Raw genomic sequence first — 24218 nt, 5'->3', positions numbered from 1 at the left:
TGTATCACAATAATCTTGTAAATGGTTGGATAAAAACAAGACTTAAGAACATCTATAATAGAAGTTTTTTAAAGTTTATCGTGTTAAATAAGTAATATAAGATTAAAAAATAATAATAAATAAATAAATAAACTATTGCTAAAGTTTTTTTATTTTCAAGATTTTTCACGTTGTTTTAAATTTATAAGTTTAATAGATTGTTTTCTTTTTTCATATTTTTAATATTAATCTATTAATTTACTTTATAAATTAATATTGGCATGACCCATAAATAACTTTTGTTAGAAATCTTAGCTATAGTATAGGTGTGATAAGTTTTGCTGTTTGTTGATATGGTGATAAAACGGTAACAAAATAACTCATCGACAAAACTCTTTATATGCTTTTAGGTTGTGTTGTTTTTTTTTTTTTTTTCAATAGCTTTTGTTGACCTCATTTGTCTGCAAACACATGTTTCTCTTGAAGACTTTGTTTTTTCGGAAGACTTTAGACGTTAAAACGTTTGCGAGTCCTTTTAAAAAATTTAAAAGACATGGAAAATCATTTTTAAGGTATGCAAATGTCTTAAAAAAAAAACCACTCTTATTCCTTGAGCTGAATAGCTGCCACCGCCACACACCTGTTTTTCCCTTGTTGCTCCATAGCTGGACAACTGCCAACATAGAACCACCGCCATCGACGCACCACAGTCCACATGTAAGTTCTTCAGTAGACTATGCCATCTTTTTGAAATCGGCTTAATAATATTTTGATTTTGCTTTTCTCTTTTCTTAATTTTGTAGAAATAGGGTGTTGGGCAAAAGAGACAAGCCAAGACTAGATGATTGTTAGAGATTTCTCCGATTCAGTTTTAAATTTCCATGCTTTTAGATATTTAAGATAATGTTTTGCCTCACGGTAAAATGGTGTCCCTCTCTGCAGGGTTAAGGGTTTAAATCCCGTGGTGCACAAAAGAAATGGTTTAGAATATGATTTAATAGGTGTAGATATATATGAACTATAGCCAAAAATATCTCCAAACAAAGCCTAACAAAACTACCAACATCATCTCGTAAAACCCCTCTTTAATATCGGTATACCATTTATTCATTCATAGTCATACAGCTTGTGTAGCTTGGTATCATCAAGAGGTTCAAAATAAAACTAGCAAAACAGGATCATCAAAATACCACATAGATGCTAGTAGTAGTTCCCACCCTTACAAACAGGGTTATATATGTAATGTAAGTAATATAATACCACGTAGACTTTTAACTCCTTTTTTTTTTTTTTTTTTTTGTATGTTGATTAAGATACTTAATTCTAACCTCAACGTGACCTTTTATAAAGGCTATAAGCCACAGCAACAGTTGCAACAGCTCCAACTACAGCAGCAGCTGTAAACATATCATGCTGCTCCCATTTTTTTGTAAAAAAATTGACGTTGCAAGTTGACTTTTTTGCCCCTGAGCTTTCATCTCTGCAGCATGAGAACCCATTAGCACCTTGACAACAGCCTCCAGTGTTTTCCTTCTCATCATCTTTCCCGTTCACCTTTGAATCATTTCCATTTGGAAGTGACTTTTCAACTGCCTTGTCAGCTTTCTCAACTGGAGGAACACCCATTTCACCCCTGCAGTGGAATCAATAACATGTTCAGAATATATTTATAGCATTCTAGTTCTAGAATATTTCGTATTAGGGCAATTTACTTGTGATAATTTGAAAGTACAATGATGTAATAATTCATTTTTTTTTGAAACAGCAGATTGCTATGTCTTGTATTTAGCTTTATATTTTATTTGCTAGTGAGTTGAATGAGACAAAATCCAAGAACTTTACCACATTAGTTAAGAACAAAATGGGTTGAACTGTTTAAAAGCTGATCAACTTTTTACAACCTCCTAAATTGTTTATTAAAATGTGGCATTATTATATTTATGATAGTTTTTGTAATTATATTTTAAAAGCTAGTTAGTTATGAGATAAAAGAAATGGATAAAAGGCATTGGCAGGCCGTATTTGTGTTTTTTGGAACGTATTTTTGCAGGTCGGGGGCAAATCGTTCAATTCAGGGAAGTCAAGTTGAGTCAAATGTCAAAACAAGGATACATCGATCAAAATAAAAGAGGGTCAAAAAGAATGAAGGAAAGTCAAATCTGGTCAATAAAGGTCAAGAGAAGAAAGTCAAAATTGGAGGAAAGTCAAATCTGGTCAAGAGCAGAAAGTCAAAATTGAAGGAAGTTAAAATCAATCAACTTGACCGTGAAAGCTTGACAGTGAATGATTCAGGACATGCAGATCTTGGGATATTTTGGTCATTTAGCAGCAAAAGCAAAAAAATCATCAATTCCATGAGAAATTTGTTTGTCGTTTCTAGTGATGAATGGTTTTTAAGGATTAATCAGTAGATTCATTTAGGTAATATGATCGTATGCTGCATTATCACATTATGCACAAGCTTCTAACAGTATTAATTTCCTTTTTAAATTGGAAAATAAAGCCAAATAAGCTAGATACATTAGAGGGGAAAAGGGTACCTCCAAATCCTTTCAATGATCTCACCCTTCTTGATATGTTGGTCAAGCAATTCAGCCACATCATTTGGGGTAACATAACCATACCTTATACAACAAAAACACAAGAAAGTAGTCATAAGAAAAATGAATTAATACATTCTTTGGCAAGTAAATGTTATAGACTCTGCTTCAAATAGAAAATTAAGAAGAAATAAATGGTTATGGATTGTCTTACCAATGTCCAGACACTTTTCCATCTTCAACTGAACTATATATTATCAAGTTCCCTGCATACTTATGTCCTCCAACATGTGAGCAAGCACTCACAAACACCTGTTCCTTCAATGCCCTAACTTCAATCTCTTCATTGAACTTTTCAATTAAAGCTGGCCCACAAACACCACATCTTTTATCTCGACTGCTATGAGCACACACAAACACGTATGAACCTGTCACTACCTCCGGTGTTCCTGAAGCCCATGGTTTTCCATTCACAAGCACTTCCTCCACAAAACTATCAATGTTTGATTCTTCCAAACCCCTTCATTCACAAATGCACTAGTAAGTAAACTACATATCGATGTGTTCTATTATGTGAAGATTTGGATAATGGATACCCTAAATAAGATCATCTTTGAAGAAAAGTTATCGTGTTTTCAGTCCTCAATTAAGATTGTTTAAAATTGAAAGTGTGATTTCATCATTTCATGAATCCTCCAAATTTATTGATATATATGATTGCTTTGCAAGTTCTCTAAGCTTTCCTCTAACATTATCATTCAAGGAATCATCTTGCTAGCACAGATTTTGCCTTTTCAATCAACATTACTATTTACACAAAGTTCTAATCATGGCGGGGGCTAGTAAACTTCAGTGTTTTTATACTTCAAATCCAATTTCACTTGTTTATATTAGCAAAAGAAATGGAGTTTAGGTATGATGCGGAATATAAGCATGGTCAAATTTGAAGCTCAAGACCGAATAATATGCTATATTAAGTATCAACTCTATCAAAACTATAAGAGCAAAATTTCCGCTATGTTTCACATGGCGTCGAGTATTGTTTTGCTTTCAAATTGACAAAAGCAACAGATCGTAGATTCATGGAGAACCATAAAAGAAATCTGAGAAAAAAAAACGAATCTACATAGCACACACGCAACAAATAGCTGATGACTATAAAACCCTAGCGAACTTCACAATACCTGTACTTGATCATATCAGGAAAAATCAAAACATCTCCATCTGACAAACCATTAGCAGCACCGCCCTCGAATATCGTCATCAGAGTCTACAATAGTCAGATCGTGAATAGAAAAAAAAAAACTCGTCAACACTCAAAACCTTCAAATACCTCATTAGAATAATTAACACAAGTGAGCTACAATAACCTTAACAGCGATATCGTTCTTGCGCTCCTTGATAGCTCCAGCAAGTCGCTTAGGGAGCAGATCCGAGTCGGAGGATTCAACACGAGCAGGCCAGTCTTCGCTAGTCTTGTAGCAGAGGAAAACGTGACGTTCGTAAGGATGGACTGATCCGGAGAGATTCTCGGTGTACATCTCCTGCCTTTGGAATCCGAACTTGACGTCATCATCGACCACCACAGCTTCAGTAGAGATATCAACGGTACCGTTCTCTGAAGCGGCAGCCATACCGGAATAGGTATCGACGGCGAACGGAGGAGGAGATATAGAGAGGGAGTTGGATAAACTTGGAGGGCAAGGGAACGGCTGAGATGTTAATGGATTTGGATTTCAAAAAAAGATTTTTATCATTTACAATTTCACATGTCGTAGGTAGAGGTTTTGGCCTTTGGGTTGTTTGGAAAAAGGCAACAATTAACATCTCGTTTTTTTGTCCTTTTGGCCACAATAACTAATAAGATATTCACTAAAATAACTATTTGACTATAGTTCAACAAAACCACTTTTATTTGATATTTAAAAGTCTAACCAGCATATATTTTGAATTAAAGAAACTGCAAAATCCCAATAATTAAGTTTCCAAACAGGTTCATTTATTCCTCACAAATTCACTTTGCATCCAACCAATTTCAGAACTTAGTTCGATAATAGCTCGCAAGCAACAGCAAAATCTTGTATTTATAGTTGATGATGAGGATGAGGGCTGATGATGAGGATTAGGGCGAAGAAATTATACAATACAACATATATTATGATATTATTATTATCGAAGAATGTGATATTTTATAAACCATCTCTTTAGAATAAGCCAATGATGCATGTGAAACCTGTAATTTTGGCATATATCATATATCCAAGTAACTAGTTAAATCATAAAAGTAAGTAGTTAAATGTTCTCTAGTTTTATATATTTTACTATCTCTCATGTTTTGTTGGATTGGTACTAATTTTGTTTGTTTTGTATTATTTTTAATTTAGTTATAAAGAATATAAAGTTATGCTGTATGCGCATTAACATGTACGTTTCTCTAATTCTGATTATGAATTAATGAATTAATTGTTAATTGTTTTTAATAAATTCGTGAATATACCTTACTCCCAACAAATTCTTCTTCTTGATCATTAGAATGTAATATTATATTAAACACTAATTGTCCATAAATGAATTCGCCTTTAGATATTTTAATTTGACCAAACACACACCAACAAATCATTGAAAAGATATCAAAACGTGCAAGCATTGAACTATAAAGACATTGACACCCCTTTAGACTTTTCATACAACTAAACTCGTTATACTCAAAACTATTAAATAATTATCATGACATGTTTCATATTAAAATGAGAATTATGGACGCCTAATTGCTATTGCAAAATCCCAAAATAGATGGTTAAAGTTTGTTTCAATTTTCACACCAATCCGTAGGTGTGGCTCAGTAAGAGCATGATTCACACACAACTTAGAGCATGATTCACACACAATTTATAAGTGTATATTGTTGATAATATTACCAAACATATTTTTCTCAATATATAACACTCATTCATAAATTGATCAATAGTTTATCATGCAAAACTTATTTATCAACATCATTGCTAAAAATACACCTTCCATTTTGGATTTTGGAACGGAGAAAACTAGTATTAATTTTAGTAGAAGATATATCACTAAATATATAGCATGCTTGTTTAATTTCAACCATCATCTTTGCGTACTTTTCAGTTTCCTTCAAATTATTAAATCTTATATCCGTACATACATCCAAAATATAATTTTGAAGATTTGCTTTAAATGCTCCAAATTTGTGTTCTAAGAAATCGTTAGGATAAAATATAGCCATTTTGAATACATCATTCCCGTAAAATGCATATAAATAAATAATTTCGGTGTTACTTTATTAAAACAATTTTTGAGCTCTTCAATTTGCATACGATGAACAAAAAAAGCATCAATTTTGTAGTTGGACAAATAGTTAATTTGTGAGTTAAATATAATAGCTTGGACGTACCTAATCCTTTTTTTTTTACTTTGAGATTTTATAAAATATGGTTTTTAGTTAATCCTAAACAAAATGTGATGCAAAACTTATAAGAACTTAGAACTTAGTTGAGTATTTCATGGATAAATGGGACAAGGGTAAAAGTGGTGGAAAAGTGTCTAGTTTTTTAAAATGTCATGATCCGTCAAAAAAATTGAGACCCATCTTATAAGTTCAAAAGTAAGAAACACAGTTTTCAAAAAATAAGATGTGTTCATTGAGAGACTACCAAATTTTAAAATAAAGAAATTAACATAAAAAAAAAATTAAAAATTAAAAAAAAAAAAAAAAAAAAAAAAAAAAAAAAAAAAAAAGTAACGTAGCAACTACGAAACATAAAAAAAATGAATAATTAACATAAATGAGTTGTGTAATCAGCCGAAAATGTCTTAACAATACCACCAAAATAAATATAGTTGGAAGGTACTAGCGAGGCTAGATATAAGGAATGTGGGTCCTAAAACCCATCTGATTTTTTTAATTTATCTAAAATTACTATAGAAATTTTTTAAGTACCTACTTTGAAAAAACATTTAGGACCTCTCTTACCTAAAAAAATTTTGAATTGTATAGAAAAATATATATATAAAAAAATTAGTAAACCATGTGGTTTTCCATTCTAAACTCACCACTCTCTAAGGTAACAAGCTTTTGATTTTTTGTTTTTAAAATACCATTGTAACATGGAATAGCAATTTTTCTCGATTACAATGGTCTTTATAAAAGTGGTCCTTTCCGATAATTTTTATAGTTCAATGATGTTTTCAAAACGCTTTAGATATTTTGTTACCCATTTATGTTAGTATCCCTACATCATATACATATGTTTTTCTGAGAAGTAAGTAAGCAATATAAAACTAATATATCGATTTCATTGTGTACCTACTCGATATCTTTCCAAAAAACAAAGAGAATGCAAACATATATATATATATATATATATATATATATATATATATATATATATATATATATATATATATATATATATAGAGAGAGAGAGAGAGAGTTTGTGTGATAGAGATACAAAGGAAACAATAAGAGAAGAGAGCATGGGATGAAACTTTTTTTTTTTTTTGTGGTTTGTCTTGATATCCACCATGGATGAAAGGAGGAAGTATACTAAGGTGCACCATGAGTATTCATATCAAGATTTAAGATGGGTCTTAGTGAAGCTTGTGAAGGATTAATGAAGTTTTTCATGTGATGTTAGGGTAATGTGCAAGTTAACACATGAACACTATTTAGATAACACCATAGAAGGTGTATTAGGGCTGTAAACGAACTGAACGTTCGGCGAACCGTTCATGAACTGTTCGGCGGGAAGTTCGTTTATGTTCGTTTATTTAATAAATGAATGAACATGAACAAAAATTATTGTTCGTTTAGTTAAATGAACGAACATGAACAATGATCTCGTTCGTTCATTTATGTTCGTAAACGTTCGTTTATAATGTTCGTTTATGTTCGTTCGTTTAAGTTTATTTATATTCATCTATATTCAATTATTTTTTATTATATTGTTATATTATATGTTCGTTTATGTTCATATATGTTCAGTTGTGTTTTTTATCTATGTTCGTTTATGTTTGTTCGTTTATGTTCGTTTAGCATGTTCACGAACATAAATGAACGAACATGAACAAAGTAATTTGTTAAACGAACGAACATGAACAAGAAAATCTCGTTCGTTTATCCGTTCGTGTTCGTTTGTTGTTCGGCTAACTTAAACGAACGAACATGAATAAGACCTTATTCGTGTTCGTTTGGTTCGTTTACAGCCCTAGGTGTATTGTATTAACTATTAAGATTTATATGTAAGTTGACGGTTGTAGTGCTCAACGATGGACGATCCAAAGTGTTTACCAATGAGGTGATTCGGTGAGATTGTTGGAGAAGTGAAACGAAATTGAACAAATGGATTAGTATTTCATTTAGGGGTGAGCAAAAACCGCACTACAACTAAAATTAACCGCATAAACTGCAACCGTAATAAAAACCGATGGTAAGGTTTTCAATTTTTCAAAAACCACAAATTTATAGTGCGGTGCGGCTATTAGTTTTTAAAAACCGCAGCGCATATATTATATACAATTTTTTTTTAATATTTAAAATAATGCAAGTTTCATTTATGAAAGAATAAAATTCTAAAAGACGAAATTGTTGGTTTTTTGTTATGTTTAACTTCGGAAAATGATGAAATTTCATAATTTTAAGATATTTAAATTTTACTTAGTAGTGATTTTACGTTTTTAAGATATTAATTATTTGTGATTTAAGTTAATTGTCTTATAACTTATTCTTTTTTTATTATTACAAGTAATATGTTTGAACTTTTAAAACTATTTGAACTCTAAACTGCTGTTAAAAATCATACAAAATAACTGCACTAAATCCATGCGGTTAATAACCGAAACACGAAAAAAAAAAAACAAAACTGCACCGCAAAAATAACCGAGTAACCACACCACAAAAATAACTGCACCAAGTGGTTTTGGAAATGGATTAACCGCATTTGTTGTTAGTGGTAAGCTTTTGGCCAATAACGGCATCGCGCTCACCCCTAATTTCATTAGTAGCCATTTAAAGAAATCAAGTATGTCTCTTTAATTTGAACTCATGCGTGACAGAAGAAAGATATGTGACTTATAATGCGTATGTGTTTGTGTGAAAGCAGTTTCAGATCTAGCATGAGATCAATGGAATTGGGAATGTTTTGGTTACTTCCTAACATTTTAAATGAGAATCAATAGATGTCAGTGTTTGTTTGGCGATGTCAGTGTTTGTTTGGCTCTATCATTTCTCATATGGTTGATTGTATTATAACCAATAGTCTAGGTATGAAGAACCTTGAGAAGTATGATGATGCATATTCAAGAATCCCATCATTTTCAGACTAGTGTTATAAAAATGAATAATTGAAACACTTTTAGAGTGTTTTTCTTAGTGAAACCTATTCAGTTTGAAGGAATACATAAAAATGAATAATTGAAACACTTTTAGAGTGTTTTTCTTAGTAAAACCTATTCAATTTGAAGGAATATAGGGACTTAAATAATCCTAAAGAAAGATGGTCAAGGAAAGTATTAAAGCCGAAAATCTATATGATGGAAATGATATATATACTCGGTTAACTTAAGCGGGAAGTATTTGAAGGAATACATGGACTTGAATAATCCCATCATTTAAGATTTAAATGATTCTTTTCAGATAATAAATTTAGTCAAGTTTGAGTAACCTATACAAAACCCATGTGAGTATTATAGTCCTTGCTTAAGGAAGGTTTGCTTATAACACAATTCGAGTTATTTATAACAATTTAGGGTAAATTCACATGAATAAAAAAATAATAATAATAATAATAAATAATCAAAAGCGGTAATATACAATGGATAATGGCATAAAAGAGTGACACTATATCTAAACCCGTTGAAAAATATCATTGAACTATAAATGTTCGTTAGAAGACAAAGAACTTTTATTTTTGTTTTTAAAAGACCATTGTAAGTTATAACCGAGAAAACCTACTATTCCATGTTACAATGTTGTTTTAAAAACAAAAATGAAAATGTGTTACCTTGTGACAACATTTATTTAGTTTGATGATATTTTTTAAACATTTTATATAGTTTGTTATCCATTTATTTCATTATCCCAAAAAAGAAAACCAAGTTTCAACCAGAGGTCATTATATCTATACTAAGTAGCAAATTCGGTGGACTTCGCTATTTAGTAACTTTGGTCTCTGAATGTTGTCGTTTGACAACTTAAGTCCTCCCAAGTTTCTATTTGGTCCCTAATTTTTGTGGTTTGGTAACTTAAGTCCTCCTAAGTTTCAATTTTGTCCCTGACTTTTGTGGTTTGGCAACTTAAGTCCTCCTAAGTTTCTATTGCTACTGAAAAAGTTACCTTTTACTTTCTATTATTTCTTAAGTCCATTACTTCCACCGTGTCTAGTTTATACTAAAACGGAAACAGGGACGAAAAAGTCATTAGTGATAGATGATGATTTATGTGTGATGATGAGTTCGTTTTTAGCATAATTTTCTAGTATTGAACATAACTAACATGCAGTAATAATACGATACCATCATGAGTAGTAAAAGTTGTACACTTCTCTTATTTGACCTAAAAGTCGGATTTACATTTTAATCTACTTGATTTGTTTCTTTAAGATTGTTCTAATAAATTTTCAAGATATAAATTCAATATGTATCTTCCAGTGGAGAGAACATCAAGCCTCTTCTCAAAAGGTTCATATTTACCTTTTCGAAGCTGATACCTGTGAGTTACTGCTGAGATTGTGTAATTTTGCCCTTCAATTGTCACACCATCTCCACATTGCAAGTTCTGTCATCACACAAACAAAATCAGAAATAACTTCTGGATTTTACCTGTTTGAGATAATTAATAACCAAAATGCCACCTCTTATTTAGCAATTTAGTGCATTCCTTTAAAAATAACATTTTTCTTTATCTATCAATTTAGTTTTATTTAGTTATAGAGATTATACAAAACAAATAGATTTCAATGACTCATTCCATTCCTTCAAGCCAAACCAAACATGAAAATGGACTGACTCCATTCCATCATACCAAACATACCCTCGGTTATGTTTTATTAATAACGGGTAAAACAGGAAAGATTGAATGATATCCCACAGTATACAACCTATCTAATTGCTTTATTCAAAAAAGTGTATCCTTATTTTACTAATTGTTTTTGTAATCATCTATAATCTATCAATTACTTATACAATTCAATAATCACCCGGCTTTTGGAGAAATCAAAGAATAGTTGACTTTCATGCTTCTATTGTTGGTTTATTGTTAGTTACTGTAGACACACAGGAAAACAAATCGAAAAAGAGTCAATAGTTCAATACCCATGACACTAAGAAATAACTAACAAGAAGAATGGTGTATATCTTCTACACATTCATTAGACAATTAAGCATAAAGTGATTATAATCAGCCTGTTTTGTTAAGAGTGACTATGATTCTGATCTTCTGTATTTAGGGTTAAATAATCAAATTTGGAAAAGCAAAGAGTGGTTGAAAGAAAATTTGTAATGGAGACAATTGTGAAATTAAGTAATTATTCCCAACTTCATAATGTGATTAGACTAAACGAAATAGCACTCCATTTTTAGAAAACAAGAGTTACAGCTGACTTTCACAATTCGGATGCCTAATTTTCTACGCAAAATCTATAACTCTTTGACACAAAATCGGTAGCTACATTTCCAATCATAACAAAAAATGTTTCCGGAAATCAATTTCAGATATGAGAAGGTGGAGTAGTTTCCCCTTATTTTGGAGGCAATCACAAAATGAAAAAATAGCAGAATTGTAACACCAGATGATGAAATTGAAATTGAGGATGCTTACAGGAGGAAAGCAGCGAACGCCAAGGCTTTTAGGAGGAGGAGTAACTTCGATGACTTTATAGGGATAATTCTGATCTCGACCTTTTTCCTTCTTTCTGCACACAATCTGATGATGTTGCATCATCTGCGGCTATTTTATTTCATTCGACAGAGATTAGAGATCCAGAAAAAACTTTCATCCGTAGCTACATAATAACTACTCAATCTACACAGTTTTGCCCAAAACCTAAGCGAAACAAGTCGAATTGTAAAATACGAGTGAACTAGAAAAAGGTAAAGTGGTCTAACCTTCCGGAATGCGATTAAGTGAGACGCCATTGCATTTGCCATCAGGAAGAAGCAGATACCCACAGTCGTCTGGGTCCTTGTCTAAAATTCTTGGCCAGAAGATGTGGACTACTGGAAGGAAAGCCAGAAAATTATTATATGAAAAATCCCATTCCAGCCGTTTTTTGTTTTTATTTATTTTTATTTTATTTATGTAAGGTTGATATCACTAGTAAATTACACAAATGGTGCCATTTGGTAAGATCCGTAATTTTAGTCTCTTATAGAAAAAATTGATAGCTTACATCCTTTTACATCCTTTTGTTTTTGGCAAATTACACTCAAAGTCCTTTGATCCATATAAAAAACTATTATATATTTTCTAATATCTTTTTCCTTTTTTATTATGGGATTTTCTAATATATGCCCTAAAGCACATATAAAAAGTATTAATTAATCATAATTATTAATATAATTAAATGTTAAACACATTAATTATAAGAAATATTATCATAATTAAATATAAAATTTATTAATAATCTCTATAATTAATGCATTTCACATTTAATTATGGTAATAATTGTGATTAATTAATACTTCTTATATGTACCCTTAGGGCATATATTAAAAAATCTCATTTATTATTAATTCATAATTTATAATTAAAAAAATTAAAAGGATCTACTTACACCCCTACATGCCTACCCTAACCCAACCCTTCCCAGCAACCTTTTTTTTTTTTCTCTATCTCAATAAGCTCACATTCTCCCATTTTCATCATCATCTTCTTCTTCTAGTCCATAGTTTATAAACACCACCGACCATCATCCACTACCCCTTTCCCATGTCTCTCTCGTCCCTTCCCATCTCCATAGATCTATTAATCCAAAGGTTTTGTTCCTTATAAAACCATTTCTTATAAATTTATAGAGGTGAGGAAGAGCATGGAGGTATGCAGTGGTTGTAGTTACTGGAATTTGCCTGTTTGAGGTGGGTCTTAAAGCATCGGAGTACCATAAGTGGTTGCCAGAAGAAAAAACATTTTTCGAGACCTTCTTATCCTTCTAGTAAGGAGAAATACATAGAGACGAAAAGAACATCTTGGTTTCTGTAACTCAACCTAATCCAAAAGTGTAATTATATTCATCTAATCCTCCCAACAAAACATGTAAATTTTGAAGGACTTTTTTCTTCAATCTTTGTTGGTTTTCATCTTCTAATCGGATGCTTGAAAATTGAGAGATTTCAAACTCTTCTCCTTTTCTAGAACCAAATCGTCAAACTTTGAATGGGAGATATGTCGATGATTTTAGTACTTTAAGTAACTGGAACTAACATGTGAGCTAAGGGCTTCATAATTTGTACTCTAATATATGTATGGGGTTGTGCGGAGTTCACGCATGTATAAGATCGAATTAGAAGTCGGTTCGACGAGTAGTCGGGGGTCTGGGGGCAGCGCCCCTGGGTCCGAGGTTTCCAAAGGTGCAACGCCCTTTAGCGGGGTCTAGGGGCAGCGCCCCTAGCGGGGTCCAAGGGGCAAAGCCCCTGGCTGGGGGTAGCGCCCCAAAACCTCACCGTATTTTACATATGGGAACATAGTGGAAAATTTAATTTCTTGATAATGATTATGGTAAAACTAACGAAACTCGTTAGTTTTGGTAACCCTAAATCCTCATTAAATCCGGATTATCATGACTTGCTTCCAAAGCAACTAATGACAGTCCAACCCTAATGAAACCCTAATCTCGTTTAATATATAAACAGTTCTTTCTCTTCAGAAGAGGTTTACAATCTTAAGCTCTCGTTTTTCATCATACTTTCACAGAATCTTCTAACATATTGGCTTACGATTTCTGTGCCTAGAATCGTAAGTGTCCACTTTGATTATCCTAAGTTAAATTTCTTGTAACCCAGATATAGGGTAGAAATATCAGTTCGAAAGTGATATCACGATCCAAGTTGGTATCCAGATCTCCACCACAAACCCTAATTTCCCTACAATATATGCCAAATTGAAATTAGCATAATTAAAGTTATCTATGAGATCAATCGAACATCCATCGAAGATGAATAAAACTGCAAATTTCACTTGTTTTTGTTTTTGTTCCGTATAATCTTGCTTGGAAGCCATCTAGAATCGCTTTTTTCAAAATTAGAGTCTTTCAGGTAGGTAGGTAGGTAGGTAGACGATGATGGTGGTACGTGGATGCTTGTAGTGGTAAATGATAGTGGATTGGTGGCTACAAATTGTTTTAAACTACGGTATGATCGTTGTGGATTTAGATATAAAATGAATTAATAGAGAAAGACTTGATTTACAATTTTTAAAATATACATAAAAACAAAAACGCACAAAATAATTCTATAGAAAAACCAAATTTATAAAAAGAGATTATAAAACAATAAGCTGTAAAATAAATTTAATAATTTCTAAAAAACTGTTAAAAGCTTGAACCAAAACCTTTTAAAAATAGTTGTTTGGATGGATTCTAGGGATATTTCTATAACTCGGATATTTATGAGTGAAGGAAAATAATATAAGGGTCATTCACATAAATTTGGATTTATTGATCCAACTATGAACCGCATGATTCAACAAAAGAAACAGTGGCGCAAGTAGTTACACTGTTTTTTTTACACTGTAATAGCGTTCAACAAATGAAAATTATAGATTTACAATCTGGATGATCCTAATGTTTCATAACATCTTTTCTATTATATGTTGTTATAAATTTCATTAATTTTACATGTATACTCATACAAAATACTATAAAAGTTATGAACCATTAAATAAGCATAAGCTCCATTACAATATATCTTGTGAATTTTGAAAGAGAATTAGAATCCCCCTTTTGTCGATTCAAGATGAAAAAAAACCACAAATAGTTTATGTTCTAACATGGCATGAAACTTGGAACTTATAAAAAGCTTCCATTGTATGATTACAACAATGCACTCGGCTTATTAACATTTTGACACATGTCCAAAAGCATATGGCTAACTGAAGTTCAATAATAACCATAGGATTGTCTTTGTATCCTTAAACAGTAACACACAAAAGTCACCCCCAATCTAAAGAGAGGGTACTGTTTTCAATCACATTGTAGTTCAACAAAAACCTTAAAACATTAATCATATGATGCCCCCCAAAGGCGCCTCACTGTTTTCCTCCATGTATGAAATCATTCAGCCTACAAACCAAAAATGTAAACAGCATTATAATTTATAAAAATCTAATTTTCACTGCCATAATCAGGTAGACCTTTTATATTTCACAAATTCGTAAAAAAAAAAAAAAAAAAAAAAAAAGAGTGTTGTACAACAATTTGCAAACCTGATTTCAAGCAGCTGCTTGAAGCAACTCCCGATCAGCGCGCTCCCTGATCCTCCTCTCCATCTCAGGCCTAAAATGTCTAATAAGCCCTTGAACAGGCCAAGCAGCAGCATCACCAAGTGCACAAATAGTATGCCCTTCAATCTGCTTAGTCACTTCCTGAAGCATATCAATCTCCTCCAATTTCGCATTCCCAACTTTCATCCTTTCCATAATCATCCAAAGCCACCCAGTTCCCTCCCTACAAGGCGTACACTGACCACAACTCTCATGCTTATAAAAATACGAAAGCCTCGCAATCGCATCCACAATATCAGTCGACTTATCCATCACAATAACAGCAGCAGTCCCCAATCCAGATTGAACAGCCTTCAACGCATCAAAATCCATCAACACATCCTCACATAAATCCTTTGTAAGCAAAGGAACAGAAGAACCACCCGGAATCACCGCTAGCAAATTGTCCCATCCGCCCCTCACACCGCCACAATGCCGCTCCAACAACTCCTTCAATGGAATACTCATCTCCTCTTCCACTGTACACGGTTTGTTCACATGACCTGATATACAGAAAAGTTTAGTCCCCGAATTGTTCTTTCTACCAAAGCTAGAAAACCACTCGGGCCCACGCCTTAGAATAGTCGGCGACACCGCGATTGTTTCGACATTTGTGACGGTTGTGGGACACCCGTATAGCCCCGCGTTGGCGGGAAAAGGCGGCTTCAAACGCGGTTTTCCTTGTTTGCCCTCGAGGGATTCGAGAAGCGCGGTTTCTTCACCACAAATGTAGGCTCCGGCTCCGAAATGGATATGGACATCGAAATCATACCCGGACCCACACGCGTTTTTTCCGAGTAATCCAGCTGCGTATGCTTCTTTTCTTGCCTTTTCTAAATTCAAACGTTCATTTACGTATTCGCCCCTGATGTAAATGTAGGCAGCGGTTGCACGCATACCTACTCCAGCTATTAAACATCCTTCTAGAAGCTTGTGTGGATCGTTACGCATGATTTCTCTATCTTTGCAAGTTCCGGGTTCACTTTCGTCTGCGTTTACAACAAGATAAGATGGACGACCATCGGATACTTTTGGCATGAATGACCATTTTAGCCCTGATGGAAAACCAGCACCTCCACGTCCACGTAGGCCGGATTTTTTCATTTCGTTTACTATCCAATCAGCACCTTTGATTACTATATCTTTAGTTCTATGCCAATCGCCACGTTTCATTGCGCCTTTGAGAAAGGGGTCGTGTAAACCGTATAGGTTTGTGAAGATTCGGTCTTCATCTTTCAGGCCACCAAAGTGGGTTTTTTCCGGTGGAGGTGGTGGTGGTGGTGGTTGGGGGGTGGTGGCGGTTGTTGCAGACTGCGTGCTGAAAAGTCTAGCGGTAGCATTTATCCCCCAGTTTGCATGTTGATGCCTTGATAGAACAGCCCTTTGCAGAGAAAGAATGCCCTTCATTGGTGCCTAACATAAAGTATCCCAAAATGAACAAGTTCAGATTACAAATATTCTGATTGATCTAGATTCTAGTCCAGATTAACTTAATTTAGATAAATGCCTAAGATTATAAGTACACGATTCAGATGTTCATAAAACAAGATACCCAAAAGGAATAGAGAATAAAGAGATCGGAAATGGATATAAGGAGAGCAATAAAACACCATATTCCATTATAATAAACCAACTGCTGAATAAGGGGGAAAGGCACAATTTTTATGCAACCAAACCCTCGTTTCATACTCATTTTTAGGTGTATTCCACAAAATACGGAAGTTCGATACAGCAGCTATCAGAAAACTACATAGAACCCTAGGGCTTCTACAAATCTCTCTTCGTTTACTTTCAGTTATCCAATTTTTTCCTAGATCAGAAAAACAAACTCGTATCTGATTCGAATAAGCACATCTAAATCAAATCGGATCTATAAGAAACTCATGATAAGGGCGACAATCAACCAACAACAGAAACGAAAAATCAGAAGAAAAATAAATAAATAAATAATAAAACTCTTACCATACACCAGGAAATGCAGCAAACAAGCTTCTGAACTGATTATCAGCAATTCAACTACGGAGAAGATTTTGAAGTAAAAGTATCAGGAAATCAACTTGACCCCCAAAATTGTCGCCCGAGTAATCCAACGACCTTAAATGGGTTTTATTGTTGGGCAGCGGTTCTATCAGAATTCCGACGTGAACGTTTCGGCATGTGATTTTTAATGGAACGCGTGGATACGAAATGGGCCGCAAGTTTTAATTGACGAAACAGCCCAATAGAGCCAGAACGTGGATCATTGATAATGAGTTCACGTTTCAAAGGCTTTCATTATTGAATTACAACCTTTTTTTCTTCTTTTTTTTTTCTCTCTCTCTTTTTTTTTTTTTTTTTTTTTTTTTTTTTTTTTTTTTTTTTGACAAGATTACATAGTTTTACATTTAAAATGAATATTGGACGGCAATGTTGTAGAACTCGTTGCTCGGTACCTGCTTGGCCGACTACCGAGTAGCGAGTATTCGGATTCGGTAATTCATGTAGAAATATTTTTAGGAAAATTATATATGTCAAAATCATAAATTAAAATCATAATTTGATTGAAATATATTACAAAGTTAGATATACGTGAATACATAAAACTTGCAATACACACAATTGTCTCACTTTGTGAATAATTACTAAAAATTTAAGATATATATGCAGTAATAATCACATGTGTTGTTAAATAATAAATCAATAAGTGTATTATACATTTTAATCTTGAAATTCTTGATTTTTTTCTTTTTTTATGACAGTTTTGATCCTTTAACCGAGTTGTCCGAGTTTTACTTTGTTGACCAAGTAGGCCCGAGTAAGACCGAGTAATACTGAGTGGGCCCGAGTTAAAGAGATGTTGACCGAGTTTTGAACGAGGTTGACGGATTTTGACTGTAACACTCGTGTTTCTAGCCTAGGCACTTATATTGAGTTAATAGTCTAAGTTAATCTTTGTAACTCATTTTGAAGAAATGAAAAAGAATTATGTGAATGGGTCCGGTTAACTTTTTCCTTGGTTTAAATATTAGACAGGGACCCGAAGGCATCTTTATTAACCAGGAACAACATACACGAAAACTCTTCTTTCCAAATTTGGTATGATGGGAGACTCTAAGGTCAAAGTTCCAATGGCATTCGGCACCAAACTCACACCTTCCCTGGAAAAATCGGCAGTTGACATTACGCTATACCGCCAGATGATTGGGTCCTTAATGTATCTTACTGCTAGCAGGCCTGATATAATGTTTTCTGTATGTTATTGTGCTAGGTTTCAGGCGAATCCTCGTGAACCACATATGCTTGCAATGAAAAATATACTCCGGTATCAGAAACGAACCACCTCTCTCGGTCTATGGTATCCATCAAACTCAGGCTTCTTCGTTCAAGCCTTCTCGGATGCAGACCTTGGAGGATGCGGTTTAGATAGGAAAAGCACCACAGGAGGTTGCCAATTCCTTGATGGGAAGTTGGTCAGCTGGCAGTCAAAGAAACAAACATGTGTTTCTCTTTCTACAGCCGAAGCATAGTACATCGCAGCTGCCTCTTGTACATCTCAAGTCCTTTGGATCCAAAGCCAGCTCCGTGATTATGGACTCAACATGAAAAAGATCCCACTATATTGCGATTCAGAAAGTGCATTTAGGATCTGTCAAAACCCAGTGCAACACTCTAAGACCAAGCATATAGCACTGAGGTATCACTTCATTAAGGATCATGTGGAGGATGGAAATGTCGAAATTCACTTTGTTCGAACCACTGATCAACTGGCCGATATTTTCGCCAAAGCCCTACCTGAAGCTAGTTTCAATAAAATCCTTTAAGGTCTAGGAATGATGGAATCAGAGTCGGTACCTAAAACACCATCTCAAAGTTAAAAGTTGGAAGCGAAATGAACCGAACGCTCGGTCTATTTCGGGTTCGGTTCACATGGGAACCGAAATGAACCGAACGCTCGGTCTATCTCGAGTTCGGTCCCATTGCACATATTTTCGCTCAATCTCAAAAAGGTGTTGTGTAACGACCTAATTTTTCACATCCGAAAATTTCGTTTAAAAACATTACTTTAGAAAACATTAATAATTAGAACATTATTTGATCAAACCACAACACAACGCAAATCATGTTCAAAAGCCAAACCATACAACCCATCAAAATATCAGAGTACAAATCCCAGTGAATAGTGTGTGCATGATGTGCCGCTACCGCGCCAGCTCCTTCCCCTTCGGTGAAGAGGTACCTTAACACAAAACTATAAAACGTAAGCACAAAGCTTAGTGAGTTCCCCCACTGTACCACATACCACATAATCACATAACATACATAAATTTGTCAGGCATATCTGGGTGCCCGACCTACCCCTTCGGTCCTCTCGACCGGATACTGCCTAGCATATCTGGGTGCTGGCCTCCCCTTCGGTCCTTTCGACCGGATACTGCCTAACATATCTGGGTGCTGCCCCCCCCCCCCTTCGGTCCTTTCGACCGGATACTGCCTAGGATATCTGGGTGCTGGCCTCCCCTTCGGTCCTTTCGACCGGATACTACCTAGCATATCTGGGTGCTGGCCTCCCCTTCGGTCCTTTCGACCGGATATTGGGGACTATTTCACCCCCTACCACTACCACATAACACATATATCACATAGTCTAGCAACCCTAGATGAATATCACAAAGACAATCATCTAATCACACATCTCCTACCGGTGGGCCAGGATTGTGGCCTTAGACCCACCGCTACTGGAAGGTAACTCACCTCAAAGTAGCTGCTGAACTGATCAGAAACTAACTGACTGCTGCTGCTCCGGAAATCCTCCGGCTGCAATTCCCACAACATACTCAATTAAACACTGCTAACTGTCCTTTGGGTAAAATGACCATTTTCCCCCTGGTCTAGCTCTAAGTAAAAGTCAGAGTCAACTTTCAGTTGCCCCGACTCACCGAGTTGGCTCTCCAACTCGTTGAGTCCCTATCAGACGATTGTCCTGAGTCCCTGTTTCTACTCGTCGAGTTAGGCTATGACTCGACGAGTTCATCTTCTAAACTGACATTCAACCCCTTCATCCTACTCGCCGAGTTGTATGAACAACTCGTCGAGTTCATCTTCATCCGAAGAACACTTATGGTAAGACTCGCCGAGTTGTATGAACAACTCGCCGAGTCTGTTCTTGATCTATGAAGATTGCCTTAGACTCGCCGAGTCAGGGCATTGACTCGCCGAGTCCTAACATGGGTGAGTTCAGCTTCCAACTCACCGAGTCACCCCCTGTGACTCACGGCTCAAACTCGATACATCATAAAGGGGCCAATTCGGTGACTCGCGACCAGACTCGCCGAGTCACATATACGACTCGCCGAGTCGCCGCCATGCATCCATCAAATACACTGATTTGCTCGATTCCAGTCCATGCCATTCACAGATTTGGGATTCTAGGACACAAATCACACGTAAAGTTTCCAACTTTACGTGTAGATATTCACCAATATGGATTTTAGGGCTCATAGTGCACCAAAAGAGGTAGATCTAGGGCTTTCATGCAATATGACCCCATAAAGGCATTAGATCCAAGCTCCAGGGACTAAATCATGCCTAGATCTAAAGGCTAACAACTTATTACAACCCACAAAGCACAAACAAGCTTGGGGAAAAGCTCAAGAAGGACTTCTATGAATCTAAAAGAGATTACAAGCTTGAAAACAAAGGGGAAACGAGCTATACCTCAAGGAAAACGTTGAGATGACACAAAGATGCCTGGCCTCCTTCTCCTCTTATTGATCTACTCTTCTTTCTCCTTAAAATCTTCAAGAACACACCAAAACACTTCAATCTCTCAAGTAAATAAGGGTATAAACGATGTTGGGAGCTCTGGGGGTGAATGGGGGCGAGTTTGGGGCGGAAATGAGGGTTTAAATAGGGTGCAAACCCTTGAAATTTAGGGTTTCATCCAACAGCGGTGACTCGCCGAGTCCAGGATATGGACTCGCCGAGTCGCCAACTTAAACGTGTCCTAAGTCTCGTCCCTACTCGGCGAGTCGGACCTATGACTCGCCGAGTCCAAGGCTAAAATGGGGAAATACCCAAATAAGATTTACATACCGGGAATCAGGTGCTACAAATCTCCCCCACTTATTTTAGACTTCGTCCTCGAAGTCTGCTGCTCGATCCTGAAACAGGTCGGGGTAATGCTCCATCATCTCGTCCATCGGCTCCCAAGTCCATTCCGAACCCTTGCGGTGCTGCCATTGCACCTTCACTAGTTCTACCCTCTTGTTCCTCAAAGCCTTCGACTTCCTGTCGAGTATTGCGACTGGGCGCTCAATGTAATTCAAGTTGTCATCAACCTGAATATCCTCCAACGGTACTACCGCTGAATCGTCCACTAGGCACTTCCGCAGCTGCGAAACATGGAAAGTGTTGTGGATCTGACTGAGCTCGGCTGGCAGATCCAACCTATACGCCACCTTGCCCACCCGGGCTACAACCCTGAACGGCCCGATGAATCTTGGGCCCAACTTTCCCCGCTTCCTGAATCGAATGACGCCTTTCCAAGGCGACACTTTCAGGAGAACCATATCCCCGACTTGGAACTCCAAGTCGGATCGACGCTTATCGGCGTAACTTTTCTGCCAACTCTGAGCGGTCTGAAGTCTGCTCCGAACCTACTGGATCCTCTCGGTCGTCTCTAGCACCACCTCGGTGCTTCCCATGACTCTCTGGCCAACTTCACCCCGGCATATCGGGGTTCTGCACCTCCGCCCGTACAACATCTCGAATGGTGGTCTATCAATACTCGCGTGGTAGCTGTTGTTGTATGAGAACTCAGCCAAGGGAAGATAGGTATCCCAGCTACCACCGAAATCTAACACACACGCCCGCAACATGTCCTCCAAAGTCTGGATGGTCCGCTCACTCTGACCATCTGTCTGCGGGTGAAAGGCAGTGCTAAAATGCAATCGAGTTCCCAACTCGTCATGAAACTTCTTCCAAAATCTGGAAGTGAAACGTACATCCCTATCCGAGATCACCGATACCGACACCCCGTGCCGCGCCACGATCTCCCTGATATAGATATCGGCCAATTTCTCGGCCGATATGCTCTCCTGAATCGGAATAAAGTGAGCACTCTTGGTCAGTCGGTCCACGATGACCCAAATCGAATCCACTCCACGCGCGGTTCTGGGAAGCTTTGTAATAAAATCCATGTTGATGTTTTCCCATTTCCACAGTGGAATGTCCAACGGCTGCATCTTACCATGCGGTCTCTGATGTTCGGCCTTGACCTTCCTGCAGGTCAAACACCGCTCAACGTACCATGCCACATCCCGCTTCATGCAGGGCCACCAATAGTTCAGACGGAGATCCTTATACATCTTCGTCGCCCCGGGATGAATAGAGAATAGGGACTTGTGCGCCTCATCCATCAAAATCTGGCGGACGCCCCCGTGATGCGGCACCCACACCCTATGGTGTAGTGTCAATAGACCCCGGCTATCATAATCAAAGGAGGATACTTGACCCACCACGTGCTCGCTCTTCCGATGCTCCTCTTTGATAGCCTCCTGTTGATCCTCCCGAATTCGCTCCAATAGGGGAGTCACTACGGTCATCCTCATGCATACGTCCCTGATCGGCGCCGCCTTGCGGCTAAGCGCATCGGCCACCACGTTGGCCTTCCCCGGGTGGTAAAGGATCTCGCAATCATAATCCTTCACCACATCCAACCATCGACGCTGCCTCATGTTCAGATTCGGCTGGTCCATGAGATACCTCAGACTCTTGTGGTCCGTGTAGATGGTACAATGAACCCCGTAGAGGTAATGTCGCCAAATCTTAAGGGCGAAGGCCACGGCCCCCAACTCCAAATCGTGCGTCGGGTAGTTCGCCTCGTGAGGCTTGAGCTGCCTCGAAGCATAGGCAATGACATGCCCCCTCTGCATCAGAACTGCGCCCAACCCTGAAATGGACGCATCACAGTAAACCACAAAATCCTCTACGCCCTCAGGCAGGGCTTGGATCGGCGCCTCACACAATTTCTGTCTCAGCATCTCAAATGCAGCCTGCTGCTCGGGTCCCCACCGAAAGACCACGGCTTTCTTCGTCAGTCGCGTCAGGGGTACGGCTATCTTGGAGAAATCCTGGATAAATCTCCGATAGTACCCCGCTAATCCCAAGAAACTCCGAATCTCAGATGGAGACTTCGGAACCTCCCATCTCATCACGGCCTCAACCTTGGCCGGATCGACCAGAATCCCGTTCTGGTTGACGAGGTGCCCAAGAAATTGCACCTCGCGCAGCCAGAACTCGCACTTGGAGAACTTGGCATACAAGCTCTCCCTCCTCAGGGTCTCCAACACCTCCCTCAGATGCTCCTCATGCTCCTCTTGAGTCTTGGAATAAACCAAGATGTCATCGATAAAGACTATCACAGACCGATCCAGCATCGGTCTGCAAACGCGGTTCATGAGATCCATGAACGCGGCAGGAGCATTGGTGAGCCCAAACGGCATCACCACAAACTCATAGTGGCCATAACGTGTCCGAAACGCGGTCTTCTGCGTATCCTCCTCCCTGACTCTCATCTGATTATAACCCGAACGCAAGTCAATCTTGGAGAACCAAGATGCTCCCTGAAGCTGGTCAAAAAGGTCATCAATACTCGGGAGTGGGTAACGGTTCTTCACCATCACCTTGTTCAACTCTAGGTAGTCTATACACATCCAATGCGACCCATCTTTCTTCTTCACAAATAGAATCGGGGCTCCCCAAGGCGAACTGCTCGGACGAATGATTCCCTTGTCTAGCAGCTCCTGCAGCTGCGTAGACAACTCCTGCATCTCAGGAGGAGCCAACCGATACGGTGCTTTGGCTATCGGGGCCGCACCGGGAATGAGGTCAATCCTGAACTCCACCTGTCGCTCCGGAGGTATCCCATGTAGTTCCTCCGAGAAAACATCTGCAAAATCTCGAACCACCGGAACCTCGCTCACGGTCGCCTTACCCGCCTCCCGGGTATCCATCACATACGCGACATATCCCGCGCATCCCTGCTGAAGATAGCGCCTAGCCCTCGCTGCTGAACATACAGTGGGTCCACACTGCGGCCGTTCGCCATGAATCACTAACTCTCCCTCGCTTGGGGTCCTGACTCACACTAGCTGTTGCGCGCAGTCTATCACCGCCCCATTAGGGCTCAACCAATCCATGCCAATAATCACCTTGTTCCCACGTAA

General features: G+C 37.3%; 3 protein-coding genes across 3 annotated transcripts; all 3 read right to left on the bottom strand.

Annotated features, from left to right (window-relative positions):
• Positions 1 to 1105: 1105 nt before the first annotated feature.
• LOC145044192 (altered inheritance of mitochondria protein 32-like) lies at positions 1106 to 4286 on the bottom strand. The gene is made up of 5 exons (XM_078993041.1): positions 3890 to 4286; positions 3704 to 3789; positions 2734 to 3039; positions 2520 to 2603; positions 1106 to 1612 (listed from the first exon to the last, which is right to left on the bottom strand). Exons 1-5 carry the CDS (start codon positions 4151 to 4153, stop codon positions 1309 to 1311), a joined length of 1044 nt encoding a protein of 347 aa, XP_078849167.1. The 5' UTR covers positions 4154 to 4286; the 3' UTR covers positions 1106 to 1308.
• Positions 4287 to 10017: 5731 nt separating this feature from the next.
• On the bottom strand, positions 10018 to 11797 carry LOC145040217 (uncharacterized). Its single transcript, XM_078988175.1, has 3 exons — positions 11643 to 11797; positions 11356 to 11484; positions 10018 to 10314 (listed from the first exon to the last, which is right to left on the bottom strand). The coding sequence occupies exons 1-3, from the start codon at positions 11682 to 11684 to the stop codon at positions 10135 to 10137; spliced, it is 351 nt and encodes a 116-aa protein (XP_078844301.1). The 5' UTR covers positions 11685 to 11797; the 3' UTR covers positions 10018 to 10134.
• Positions 11798 to 14507: 2710 nt separating this feature from the next.
• On the bottom strand, positions 14508 to 17146 carry LOC145044191 (NADH dehydrogenase [ubiquinone] flavoprotein 1, mitochondrial). Its single transcript, XM_078993040.1, has 3 exons — positions 16975 to 17146; positions 14956 to 16425; positions 14508 to 14812 (listed from the first exon to the last, which is right to left on the bottom strand). Exons 1-2 carry the CDS (start codon positions 16975 to 16977, stop codon positions 14962 to 14964), a joined length of 1467 nt encoding a protein of 488 aa, XP_078849166.1. The 5' UTR covers positions 16978 to 17146; the 3' UTR covers positions 14508 to 14812; positions 14956 to 14961.
• Between the last annotated feature and the right edge of the window lie 7072 nt (positions 17147 to 24218).

Source organism: Lactuca saligna, chromosome 4 (genome assembly GCF_052625555.1).
Source record: "Lactuca saligna cultivar CGN05327 chromosome 4, ASM5262555v1, whole genome shotgun sequence".
In the NCBI taxonomy this organism is placed as follows: domain Eukaryota; kingdom Viridiplantae; phylum Streptophyta; class Magnoliopsida; order Asterales; family Asteraceae; genus Lactuca; species Lactuca saligna.
This window is presented reverse-complemented; position numbering and strand designations above follow the sequence as displayed.

Bases quoted from the DNA above. Each gene is read 5' to 3' on its own strand.
- LOC145040217 (XM_078988175.1), bottom strand. From the start codon at position 11,684: ATGGCAAATGCAATGGCGTCTCACTTAATCGCATTCCGGAAG. The intron at 11,485-11,642 runs GTTAGACCACTT...GAAATAAAATAG, and splicing joins ACTTAATCGCATTCCGGAAG to CCGCAGATGATGCAACATCA. The intron at 10,315-11,355 runs GTAAGCATCCTC...GTGTGATGACAG, and splicing joins GCGTTCGCTGCTTTCCTCCT to AACTTGCAATGTGGAGATGG.
- LOC145044192 (XM_078993041.1), bottom strand. From the start codon at position 4,153: ATGGCTGCCGCTTCAGAGAACGGTACCGTTGATATCTCTACTGAAGCT. The intron at 3,040-3,703 runs GTATTGTGAAGT...TTGTGAATGAAG, and splicing joins CCTGATATGATCAAGTACAG to GGGTTTGGAAGAATCAAACA. The intron at 2,604-2,733 runs GTAAGACAATCC...TTGTTGTATAAG, and splicing joins GGAAAAGTGTCTGGACATTG to GTATGGTTATGTTACCCCAA.